Source organism: Schistocerca serialis, chromosome 4 (genome assembly GCF_023864345.2).
Source record: "Schistocerca serialis cubense isolate TAMUIC-IGC-003099 chromosome 4, iqSchSeri2.2, whole genome shotgun sequence".
NCBI classification, from domain to species: Eukaryota; Metazoa; Arthropoda; class Insecta; order Orthoptera; family Acrididae; genus Schistocerca; species Schistocerca serialis.
Window position 1 is genome coordinate 347,163,472 of NC_064641.1, and position 13,483 is coordinate 347,176,954.

Genomic DNA, 13,483 nt, shown 5'->3' on the forward strand with positions numbered 1-13,483 from the left:
TATATAAGGGGTCTGCGTCGTATCTAGATCTTTTTTTTTTAAATTTGTGTTTGTTCTAAAATTCTGATCCAAGAGAACCAGTTGTTCTAAGTTTTAATGTTTGTTTTGATGACGTGTTGGATACTGGTGGGCTCTCTGGTATTACTATTATCCAACGCTTCTGAGCATGTTGTGAACTCCTGCTACTGCTAAGATCTTAGCGAGTTGTTTATTATATTTCTTCCTGGAAGAATTATGCTTTAACAGTGATTGCACTTATAGAGCATTTCCAATAAGTTGATATGCCCTAGCAAATAAGCGTAGCTAACAGGACTACAGAAAGGGAGCTGAAATTTCTTCCAGGAAGAAATACTCTCCACACAGCCACGTGGGGCAGCCGTGCGGTCCAGGGAACCTTGTCATGGTTCGCACGGCTACCCCCCGTCGGAGGTTGGAGTTCTCCCTCGGGCATGGGTGTGTTGTCCTTAGCCTAGGTTAGTTTAAGTTAGATTAAGTAGTGTGTAAGCCTAGGGGCCGATGACCTTAGCAGTTTGGTCCCATAGGTACTAACCACAAATTTCCAAATTTACTCTCCCAACAGCTTTGTAATAAGTGTCTAACTGGACTTACTTGCTGCCGTGTGCACTGCCCTCGAGCATTTCCTAAAGCGGCTTGTTGCTTGTTTGCAGTCGCGTGTCCTGCCTGTTTACGCTCGAGTTGAGAATCATATTTTATCTGACTTGCTCTGTAAACGAAATTTTGCTGTCGGCCAGGAGGCCTCTGATTAACTGGCATTGCACGGGAGATTTTCTCCTTAGTGTTTAATACGTACTGTATTCTTGTTGTAAGTTTTGTTATAAATTTTTTGTGTAAACCTTTTGGGTAATCCCTAGGTTATCTTAATATTTATCCTTTGGCGGTTTGCCTAATGTATTGGACTTGAATTCACTTGAAGAAATTTATCTAGAACTGTTTTAATTATTTTAATTGGATGGTTTATTTAAAATTTTATACTTTTAAAGTTTTTAGAAAGGCCAATATCGTTAACGTCTTATTTCTTGAATTTGTTTTAGGTTGTTATTGTAATTTAATGGCTGTCTCACTCACCATTTTGAATGCCTGTAACGGCAAATAAACTTAAATTTTCCTACCTGTTTTTCAAAGAGGACCTGTTGTTGTCAAAGAAAATATATAAAAATAAATGTTGTCCAAAGTTAAATGATGTTAGTTTAAGGGGTTTGTCCTTCGATGTCATTTCGCTGATCCTGCTAACTTCCGATTTCACTGGTAGCCACAGAGCGTGGTTGCGTTCTTGTTGGGTAATCCCGGAGGGAGGGGGGCGAGTATTGTTACCCCTGTTAACATCATTTGTCCTTTTTAAGTGTAATATTTGTGAAAGATTTCGATTTGCTTCCGAGAACCATGGTATGTTGAGGCAGGGAGTCGTGCAGGCATACGCTATCTAAAATGCAAACATCTTAAATACGAACTGCACATTCGTCGTACACCTGTCGAGGGCGGTGTTTCAGATCTGGCAGCAGGGTTGCGTGCGGCACTGGGTGAGCTTTCCCACATTTCATCCGAAACGATCAGTGAGGTAGGTGCCGCTGGTTTCACCATTTGTTTAACTTCGGATGAATTATTTCAAAATATCAAATTCTTAGAAGGTAATCAGCTCACCCGTAAGCAAGTGTGTACAATTAAGGCCCAGTTGTGCCATTTCAGTAACCGTGTTGACGACATAACCCACTTTGAACTCGGTGATTAGCAGAAGGGCGTTGTAAAACAGCTAAGCGCTAGGATTAAGGAATTACAGATTATCGCGGGCGAGTTAGGTTTGGAGAGTGAAGGGCCTAATGGGGAAGAGGGTGTTTTCGTTGACCAGTTCCAGGGTATAAAGGCCGAACCCATGCTTTTGAGCATCTGTCTCAGATTCTTTTGCTAAATTGCCGAATCCTATTTTGTGTTTATTAAATGGTAACACTGGACTGGCGACTGACCAACTGCACCAAATTCCTAAAGTGTTATGGTTAATTGTGACGTTTGAATTACATGCTAACGCCTTGCAGACCTAGCTTTTAGTCATTCTTTCTCTGTTTTATCCTTTGTCTAAGGGTGTGTTAAGTGAGTTGCTGTCATGTGTACTCCGAGAGCGGGGAGATGTGGGGCAGGTTAGATAGAGCCTGGAGAAAGGAAGCTGCCAGCATGTATTAGGAACGAACTTGAGATCTTGTATTATTGAGCAAGTACAGGCTTCCGATGAAACCTTGTTTCAATACAATGAAGCGTGTTCGTATTGGTGTTTCTGCTTTGAGTATGAATGTCACCGAACTGGATTGCTTGTATCTCTAACATCTTAAAGGGCTGGGGGGTCTTAGGATCGGTCACGGCTTGTCTTCGCTCGGAAGCCGACCACATTTTCTGAAGTCAATGATTTGGTAACCTCTATGGAAGCCTTTACATTTGCTGACGAGCAGCGTAAACGAAGTGACAGAGTCACATGTCTATTCTTATAGTAGTGGCAACTATCGCGGCTCAGCTGTTAAATTACCATCTAGTACATAGTGTTTTCGGTGTGGTTCCCGCAGTCACTTAGTGCGGGAGGGACCCGTTGAGCGTAGGCCAAGGCCCAACAGCTGACACCATGGTAAGCGAGAGATCGCTCGAGTGAAAAGGCCCTCGGGTTTTGTGCACGTATTCTCGCTTATGATAAACCGTTACTCCATTATGAATGTACCCAAATTAACAGAGAACCCGTTTGCGGTCTGCTTGATTCCGTTTCTTTAATTGACTAAGACTGGTACCTAGAATTTCGACGTTTGTGTAAGTTCACCTCTCTTAGACCACTCTCGTCCTTGCCCCCCAAACCCCTTCCCGCCTCAGAGATGTCGTGTTGGCAATGGGCAGGAGTTGCCTTTGGCAGGTGAGGCGCGAGTTAGCCTGTCGATTCTTGATTTTTCCTAGCTAGTTAAATTGTTAGTTGTGAAGAAATTATCTGTCACCTTGCTTGGATGTGATTTTATCCAGCGTATTAGATTAGTCCTTGATTTTGCCTGCAATACAGTTTCCTTTGGGTTTTGCCCGTCAGAGAAGATAGCCTTCCGTACCTGTTCCGCTAGTAGTGTTACCTTTAATAACTTGTAGACTGAGCGGACGGAGGTGGAGCTTGGTCATCTTAGTGAAACTGAGGCTATGCAGTTAAGGGATCTTTTGAGCGAGTATCCCTATGTGCTAACTGATCGGTTGGTGGTGACCGACAAAATTCAATATAAATTTCGTTTAGTAGATGATGTTCCGTTTCTCTAGGCCCCTCATCGTGTCTCACCACCTAAAATGAAGATTTCAAGGCGAAAGATTGAGACCACTATTCGCGATGCAGTAATTAAACCTTCAACTTCTCCATATGCCTTGCCTACGTTTTTGGTGTCTAAGGGACGGGGGGCAGATTTAAGACCGGTTGTTGATTCCAAGAACCTCAATGAAAAAGTCCATAACTGTTTTACTTGGTTTGCTGAAGCCTCCTATTTTTCTGTGCTTATTTTAAATCGGGCTTATTATGAAATGTCCATGAGTGCGGATTCCAAGTCCGGTACAGCCTTCTGTAAGAATTGGAATTGGTAAGAATTCAACCGTGTACCCTTCGGCCTAGCCACTGGAACTGCCGAGCTTTCACGGCTTTTAGATCATATTTTGGGGCATTTAACGTTCAACTGTGTTTATAATTAGCTTGTCGACGTTACTGCATATAGACGAGCCTTCGCTGAACATGTTTCGTATCTTCAATAGGTGTTATTTAGTCTTCGGTCTGCTTGTATGATGGTCAAATCTTCTAAGGTCACTCTCGCCAAGCAGCAGATTTCGTTTTGGGACATCTGGTTTATAAATATGGAATAAGAATCTACCAAGAATGTACTTCCGATAAGAAGAAATTTCCTCGCCCTAAGAATGGAAAGGGAGTCACCCGAGGTATCAGACGGCCAACTACTTTCGGAATATTGTCCCTAATTTCACTCAGTTAGCCGCCTCTCTTAACGATATTCGTAAGAAAGGATGGGAATTTGAGGCGATTAAGACGGCTCTTAGTAACCAGCCCATATTAGTGATTCTTAATTTGGAAACGAGATTCATTCTCCAGATCGATGCCTTTACTGGCGGGGTGGCCGCCGTCCTTTTACAGGACGACGCAGGCGAGAGGCGAACTATTGCCTTTGTCTCGCGAAGACGGGTGACACTAGAATTTCCGTCGTATGTGTGTGAGGCTCTGGCTGTTCCGTTCGCTCTTGAAAAGTTTAAATTTTATCTTGAACACAGAGAATTGGACCTAGGGGCCGGAACTTGGGATGGGATTTGGATCGACCAAGAAAGACAGGCAGGATTGCGAGGCCGGCGATCCGTGTGTCTGTCTCTCGTTTCGAGAAGTAAGCGTGACATTTCCAGCAGAGAAAGTGCTCTTTCTACAATTGGCGTATATGTATTAGGACGATCAAGAACGAATTAGATTATTTTCTTTTTGTGCTGATATTAAGAGAATATTTAAGGAGATCACACAGCGAAAGTCACTCTCCATCCACGACAGACTCAGTGAACCTAATCTATCTACGTACAGCATGGATTTTCGGTGTGCAAGTGTCACAAATGGTTCTACATTACTGGCCATTAAAATTGCTACACCACGAAGATGACGTGCTACAGATGCGATATTTAACCGACAGGAAGAAGATGCTGTGATATGCAAATGATTAGCTTTTCAGAGCATTCACACAAGGTTGGCGCCGGTGGCGACACCTACAACGTTCTGACATGAGGAAAGTTTCCAACCGATTTCTCATACACAAACAGTAGCTGACCGGCGTTGCCTGGTGAAACGTTGTTATGACGCCTCGTGTAAGGAGGAGAAATGCTTACCATTACGTTTCAGACTTTGATAAAGGTCGGATTGTAGCCTATCGCGATTGCGGTTCATCGTATCACGACATTGGTGCTCGCGTTGGTTGAGATTCAATGAGTGTTAGCAGAATATGGAATCGGTGGGTTCAGGAGGGCAATACTGAACGCCGTGCTGGATCCCAACGGCCTCGTATCACTAGCAGTCGAGATGACAGGCATCTTATCCGCATGGCTGTAACGGATCGTGCAGCCACGTCTCGATCCCTGAGAGAACAGATGGGGACGTTTGCAAGACAACAACCATCTGCACGAACAGTTCGACGGCGTTTGCAGCAGCATGGACTATCAGCTCGGAGACCATGGCTGCGGTTACCCTTGACGTTGCATCACCGACAGGAGCGCCTGCGATGGTGTACTCAACGACGAACCTGGGTGCACAAATGGCAAAACGTCATTTTTTCGGATGAATCCAGGTTCTGATTACAGCATCATGATGGTCGCTTCCGTGTTTGGCGACATCGCGGTAAACGCACATTGGAAGCGTGTATTCGTCATCGCCATACTGGCGTGTCACCCGGCGTGATGGTATCGGGTGCCATTGGTTACCCCCTCTCTGTCACCTCTTGTTCGCATTGACGGCACTTTGAACAGTAGACGTTACATTTCAAATGTGTTACGACCCGTGGCTCTACCTTTCATTCGATACTTGCGAAACCCTACATTTCAGCACGATAATGCACGACCGCATGTTGCAAGTCCTGTACGGGCCTTTGTGCATACAGAAAATGTTCGACTTCTGCCCTAGCCAGCACATTCTCCAGATCTCTCACCAATTGAAAACGTCTGGTCAATGGTGGCCGAGCAACTGGCTCGTCACAATACGCCAGTCACTACTCTTGATGAACTGTGGTATTGTGTTGAAGCTGCATGGGCAGCTGTACCTGTACACGTCATCCAAGCTCTGTTTGACTCATGCCCAGGCGTATCAAGGCCGTTATTAAGGCCAGAGGTGGTTGTTCTGGGTACTGATTTCACAGTATGGTTCAAATGGCTCTGAGCACTATGCGACTTCACTTTTGAGGTCATCAGTCACCTAGGACTTAGAACTAATTAAACCTAACTAACCTAAGGCCATCACACACATCCATGCCCGAGGCAGAATTCGAACCTGCGACCGTAGCGGTCGCTCGGCTCCACGCCGTAGCGCCTAGAACCGCACGGCAACTCCGGCCGGCGATTTCACAGGATCTATGCACCCAAATTGCGTGAAAATGTAATCACATGTCAGTTCTAGTATACTATATTTGTCCAATGAATACTCGTTTATCATCTGCATTTCTTCTTGGTGTAGAAATTTTAATGCCCAGTAGTATAAATGCTTGCGTACTATGTAACTGAAGCGGAACTCGGAAACCAGCCCGGTGTACACTTCGTGTCAAACGGGAAACAGCGACTAAAATCCATATCCAGGCTGGCCAGCACACCGACCCTCGACGTTAATCCGCCGGGCGGATTGGATCCAGGGCTGGCTTACTTCCCCGTACTGCAAGAGGTCATGTTAATACGCGTGACTATCTGGTCAGCTTTTTCGTTCAGTGACGTACAGCTACAGAATAGAGGAAAGTGAGGTGCGGCGCTCTTACGTGGGTCTTGAGTTCGTGCTCCAGCTCCCGGGTGAAGCCTCGCTCGGCCAGCTGCCTCAGGCCCCTTGTCGCTCTGGCTCCGTACGACCAGAAGTAGTAGTCCGGCGTATGGGAGGCTCCGACCACGTCGCTGAACTTTGCTAGGAAGCTGTCGTCCGGGAAGCCTTTAGGGTGCGTGTGCCGAGACCAGAGTCCTTCAAAAGCGAGCTGAAGAGAGAGAGAAAATCGTTAGTGCAGCGTAGATCACTTACGAATTTATCCATACACTACGAGAAGTTCTCTACACATTAAAATGTATAGTTTTATTCTACGGTCTTAATAATAATATGGAATCACAAAGAAAATGATACCGAGCTTTTAGTTACTAAAATACTGAGAAACGTCCTGTCAGAGGGGGTCAGAAATGCATGGTCCACCTCTACAGCTACATCAATACTCAGCAAATCGTATCAGGGTTTTTTTTTGCGGAGGGTACTTCCTGTACCACTAATTGATCCTCCATTTCCCTGATTCATTCGTGGATGCCACTTGTCGGCAACCCTTTGTGTTAGCTCTAATTTCTCGAATTTTCTCTTCGTAGTCATTTCGGGAGATGTATTTGGGAGGAAATAACATACTGTCCGACTCTTCCCAAAAGTACTCCCTCGAAATTTCTATAGGATACATCTTCGTGCTGTGCAATGCTTCTTTTGAATCGTCTGCCACTACCGGCTGTTGAGAATCTCTGTAACGCTCTCCCACCGACTAAATTATCCCGCGACGAAACGCGCCGCTTTTCGTTGGATATCCCTCCTTCCTCTTCTATCAGTCCCACCCGATAAGTCCCAGACTGATGAACAATACTCAAAAATCAGTCGAAAAGTCACTTTGTAAGCCACTTCTTTCACGGATTAGTTACATTTGCTTAAGAATCCTCCTATGAATCTGTCTGGCGACTGCTTTTCTACTATTTGTTTTATGTGGTCATTCCACTTAAGGTCGTTCCGGATAGTTTACAGTACACACTGTTTCCAGCAGTTTGTCATCAGTAGTGTACCTGTACAGCAGTTGCTTTCTTTTCCTATGTATGCGCAATATGCTACATTTGTTTACTTTCAGGAACAACTTCCAGAGCCTGCACCATTCAGCAATCCTCTGCTGGTCATTTTGCAAACAAATTCCGTCTTCTGCTATCGCAACTTTTTTTATAGACAATCGCATCATCTGCGAAGATTCTTAAAGAACTTCCGATGCTTTCTGCTAGATCATTCACATTCATTGTAAACAGCAACGGTCCTAACACGCTTCCCTGGGGTTCTCTGGAAATTACCGTTACATCTGTTCCGTTAAGAGAGGCACGTTAATTTCTGTGTGTAAAGAAGTTCTGAATTCAGTTGCAAATATGGACCGATACTCGGTAAGTGCGTACTTTCTTTTCTTCTTTTACTAAATGGCAGTGCGGAACGGTGTCAGGCGGCTCCCTTCTGTGCCACACCTGAGCGCCGTTGTCCGCAGCGCTATGCCTCTCATGCAGGAACACGGCGAGTTGAGACTCGCAAAATCTCAGTTTCCGGAATCCATGTCAATTTTTATAGAGGGAATTTTCATTCTCCAAAACGTCATAATTCTTGAGCATAAAACGTGTTCCACAATCCTACAATAGGTTGACGTCAACACTACAGGTCTAAAATGTGCGTTTGTCCTACCACTCATCTTGAAAAGGGGAATGATCTGCGCTTTTTCCAGTCCCTATGTATCCTTTGCTGCTCCAGCGGACTACAATAAACTGCTGCTAGAAGGGGTATAATCTTCGTAGAATCTTACAGGTAACTTATCTGTAAGATTCTACGAAGATTATACCGATTCTAGCAATATCTTATCTGGTCCTCCTGCCTTTCCACTGCTAAGCGGTTGTAGTTGCTTTTATATTCCGCAATCGGTTATCTCAATATACACAATTTCGCCGCTTGCACTACGATTGAAAGGAGGGACCGTATTACAGTTTCCGGTGGTTAAACAGTTTCAGAAGAACCAAGTCAGTATTTCGGCCTTCTCTCTGTTATCTTTAGTTCCTGTCCCTATGTGGTCACTGAGTGAGCAGATGATATCGACCCGCCTAATGATTTTGCATAAGGCCAAAACCTCTTAGGCTTTTTAGTCAGACCGACTGACAAAATTTTACTTTCAAAGTCACTGAAAATTTCTCTCATTGGTATTCTTACGCTCATTTTCGCTTCGTTCAGCTTTAGTTTGACTGCTCTTGGTCTTGAGGTTAGCGTTGCTGGCCCTCGTTCACAGGACCCCAGGTTCGATTCCCGGTCAGATCCGAGCTTTTCTCTGTGTAGGACTGGGTGTGTCTGTTGTCCTCATCATCATTTCGTCATCATCAAGACTTGTACCAGGCGGTCGAACATCCCGGACGAGGTCTCTCAGCCAATAATATCATCGTACATTTCATTTCATTTCAAGCCAGATGGGTATTTCGACCTAAAGTGAAAACGTCTCTAAGCAGCAAGGCAAATGTTTCATATTACCAGGTACACTACTATGTACTGATGAAACCTGCAACCCATATGGTTCATGAAAACTAAAGTAACTAACCGTGTCGTAGAGATCGTGCTTTGCTGAAGATGCATATGGTCAACCCACTGCTCCCCTAGCCATCGTGTATTGTCTACTTTGGAGCAACTACTTCTAATTCAGGTAGCTCCTCTACCCCTATTAACTCACAGGAACTGTCCACTTCAAGTTCACTACAGGGTAAACTACTTCTGACAGCAATAAACACTGTACCATAAATTCCTTTCTGAACACTACTAGGTTATTTTTAATAATTTCGGCCGAACTGATCTACAGTTTTAGCCAGCTTTCCACACTTCCAAAAATTTGAGTTCAATGCTTTCTATTAGCTCTTGGAACTCCGGTTCTTTCCCATTACAGCTACGACAGGTTACACCTACAATACCGATTGTTGCCGGGTCTATCTTAGTCCTGTGTTTGCAATGCCTCCTTTTAGACTGACGTCCTTTATGCAGTGTCCCAAGAACCTCTAACTTAAAAAAAACCACCCAGTCCCCTCCACACAGCTCCTGTTACCCATGTAGATACTTTTGTGTGTAGTGATTCCCTGATCTATTATGCAGAACCCGAAAACCCACCACCCTGTGGCACAAGTCGAGGTATCTGCAGGCTACACGGTCGCACTCTCAGATTCTCCACTCAGATCTGTGCCAAAGATCTGCAGTCGGTAATCTTGACGACGGTACAGATGGTGAACTCCGTTTTCATTTCGTAAGCAAGAGTGGCACTCTCTAACACTTCAGCTAGCCACCTGAAACCGTGAGAGAATCTCTTCCAATGCAAAGCGATACACATTGTTAGTACCAACATGAGCCACCACCCGGAGATGGCTGCACCATGTGCTCTTCATGGGATTAAGAAATACATGTTTCATACCTAGAATGACTTTAGGTAGCCATATCCCTAGAGGGGTCTACTAAGTACCTAACATTGGAGCACTCTCTGTGACTGCCTAGATCTTGCAGGCCGTGAAGCTTGCCCCGAAACAGGGCAAAACACTGCTTCTGGCTCAGTACGTTTATCACCCATAAGGCAGCGGCTGAAACCTGTTAGTCACAAGAACTGGGGAGGCCCTTCAATAACTCCCGCGGAAAATCTGTCGCTGCCTACCACACCTTAGAACTACCTTTCACTCCACCACATGTGAGGTGTCCACATCAGTACAGGCAGTACCTGGGGTGGGGAACACGTGTGATGTGCTGGACGTCCCATGGATCCCCAAGTCCGGTCCTCCATGGTGATGCCCACTGGCAATAGTGTCAAGCTGCGTGACCGAAATCAGCACCACTTGGAGTTGCGAGGGAATTGTCACTGAACCAGCAATCACAGTCCCTATCCATATTAAAGACGGCTGAACAGTTACTAAACCGATAAATACAGAAACAATCAAGAAATTATGAGTTTAAATTAAAATCACAAAGGAAATTCAAAATAATTCGGTTCTTACGAGAAGCTGACAACTGACAAATGAAACGGTTTGCTGCGATGCGTTGCTGCTGAAGGATGTTACAACTGATAGTGGCGCTTCAAACAAAAACGCTTGTCGTAATGCAAACAGCGGTACTATGCACTACACAGTTCACAAAACACGAAACTGTGCCTTATAAATACACAAAAACGCAGGAAAATTCAGAGTTTAAAGAACACATGAGAAATTCAAATAAGTTGTACACGGAGCCTCGAGGATATTGGGAGGCCACCCTGAGTGATTAGTTTCACAACGGCGTGGCGTGCCACTAGTGTCGATCTAATATAACCTCAATTCTCGCGGGACAAAAATGGAGAACAATCCAAAAACTGAGAGACCTGGTGATACCTCAAATAAACAAACGTCGTAGTCGGCCCCGTGGAAGTCATCTCTGATACTGGATTGAGTGATAGGCTACCCTAAGAAACAGAAAACTTTACTGAGAAGCTGGACCAGGTCAAGAGAGGAGCAAACATCTCATAAAAGGAAGGTAACGATTGACTTCTTAAACGTAAGTGAAGTGGAGGGAACTAAAAGTTCGTGAAGTTATGACCTTGAAAGAAAGACTCTCAGAGTGAAATGGTGAATAGATCCCCCCCACCTCCAAGACGGGAAACAAGAGACCGAGGCAGAAATCCAGCACTCCCACTTATCAGGATAATCACATCCAGAAAAAGACACATACATATTACACAGTCTGGTTTTAGGATGATGGTTACCAGCAGTGATATCCACTGGTCAGCAATACATTACAGCAGCAAGAGCTAGTTCAGATGGCTCTCTTTGAGAAGACTGGAGGGCAGCCAAGTATAGGTGCCAATTTAAGGAGTGTCTATCTAGACAATGAAGCTCTAATCACCGTTATTAATGAGAAAGTAGTGATCGACACCACCAAAGGGTGCCAGAGAGGAAGTATTTTGTCCCCACTACTGTGGAATCTAGTTGTGCATGAACACATCGAAGAGTTAATTTGTAGAGTTTCTTTTGCCAAGGATACGCATATGATTTAGTCATTGTAACACCCGAAAAATCTGCAAGTACCGCTAGAACAATGTCACAATGTGCTCTGAACGTTATGAACAGTTGGTGCAGAAAACGGGATCTATGGGTCAGTCCCTGGAAAACTGTTGTAATGCCGTTCACTAGGAAGCATATTGACAAATGCACTGGAATATCAAGCTCTTTGACGAAGTACCACCAGTATAAGTTGTAGTGATGGGTCTAGGAGTTATCCTAAATGTGAAACTATCATGTATTCCTCATACAAAGAATATGTTCCGAGGCAAAGGGTGTTTTCATGTGTCCCAGAAAGGGAAGGCCCTCTGGTAAAATTTGGGTTCCAGAATCCAGGAGAATGTACTGCACGTAAACCTCTGTAACAAGACCTACCATAATTTTGGCGGTGCAGCAAGATGGAATAAAGGAAAACGGACGGTGTCTACTAAGGTGACTGGGAAAGCGCAGAGATTGGTCTGCCTGGCCATAACAGGAGGATTTAGCAGCACACCCATTGCAAGGATGGAGATCATGCTGGACATGCTGTCATTACACCTGTACACCTGTGGGCTAAAATTGAGGCAGCGACAGGTGCATATAGGCTAAAACTATCTTTAGCGTATCCTGAATTCTACACTATTTGAATGAGTCTGGTAAATATAGTCATGGTCGAGAAAATGCGAGTTGACCAAACAATAAATTCGAGATGTTTCAATAAACCTTTCAAGATAACAATTGGACGTTGAGAGCAGTGGAAGAATGCACCACAATACCACTCAAGAGACGTAGTCTGGTTTAGTGACAGGTGCGTGGAGAAGAATTTACATAGGTGCTACAAGGTTCGCAGCATTTACATTCTTTCAGAAAACCAAGCTGGTCCATAATCTCTGTCAGCCCTCGTAACGAGATTTAAGATCATTGCAGGAAGCCATGAAGCCCTTTTGAGGCCAGGAGAAAGCAACAGGGAAAAACTGGTGTGCGCCCCTGGTCACTCGGGAATTGGTGGCTATGAACCAGCTGGCAAGCTGATCAAGGAAGGAGCGATGACTCCACTTGTTGGGTCGAACCTGTCTTAAACTTTACTAAGGCGATGGTAAAATCAGAACTACGTAGCTAGATCAGAAAGCAGCATGCAAAATATTAGATTAAAGTCCAAAAACAAAAACATAGCAAGCTAATAATGCAGAAGCTATGTTTTAAGAGAAGTTTTGCAGTCCCGTGTTATAAAAGGAGACACATGAAAGCCATAGTAGTACTAAAGACTGCTCACGGGAACTCCAGAAAACATACGCACACGATGTGTACCGAGAAAGTAGCCTCAAAATGTAGACTCTGTGGTGAAGGGGATCAAACCGCACTTCATGAAGACACAAAATATTTGGGTCATTGAATCCTGAAAACTGAGTCTAATAACGGTATAGTATAGACTCTGCTATTACTCTTTAAGGATACTGATTGGCTTTACTAGAATTTCAGAGAGAGAAACCGCACAGTACTAAATTTTTCCTGCAACATGGTCGTTTTGTCTCTAAATATAAATCATATCAGTCCAACAGATATGTTCCAGCAGACAAATGCATAGGTTTGAAGAGTCGTTAGGTGTAAGCGAAGCAATAAACGTGCATATCGTTAGAATTAATTTAATATTTACGATTATGTGATAAAATATGCTGCATTTAACTAAAAAGAATAAATTTTGTCGTGCAAGACAGCGATCTCATTTGGCAAATAAACAACAAAATAAATATGAGCAAGAAAGACATAAAAGCAGTCACTGAAAGTTTTATTTACCTCGTACTTCGCTTCGTCGCAAGGACAGCACTCTGTTTGAACTGGCAGCTGATCCTCAAAGGTGTCCGGAACCTCTTCGCAAAGAACGTGGCTCAGGGGTCCGTCATCCATATACCAGACCTTCGGACGTTCTATTACTGTGGCCCTGAAACAGTTTCAC

At 44.3% G+C, this 13,483-nt stretch overlaps 1 protein-coding gene across 1 annotated transcript in view; it reads right to left on the minus strand.

Moving 5' to 3' along the window:
* The window catches only part of LOC126474109 (spondin-1-like), a 193,773-nt gene that overhangs the window by 101,560 nt on the left and 78,730 nt on the right, over nt 1-13,483 (minus strand). The window contains exons 4-5 of the mRNA XM_050101534.1: nt 13,324-13,468; nt 6,510-6,716 (exon numbers count right to left, since the gene is read on the minus strand). Of these exons, the coding sequence (XP_049957491.1) occupies nt 6,510-6,716; nt 13,324-13,468 (352 nt within the window). The remainder of the gene's footprint in view (nt 1-6,509; nt 6,717-13,323; nt 13,469-13,483) is intronic.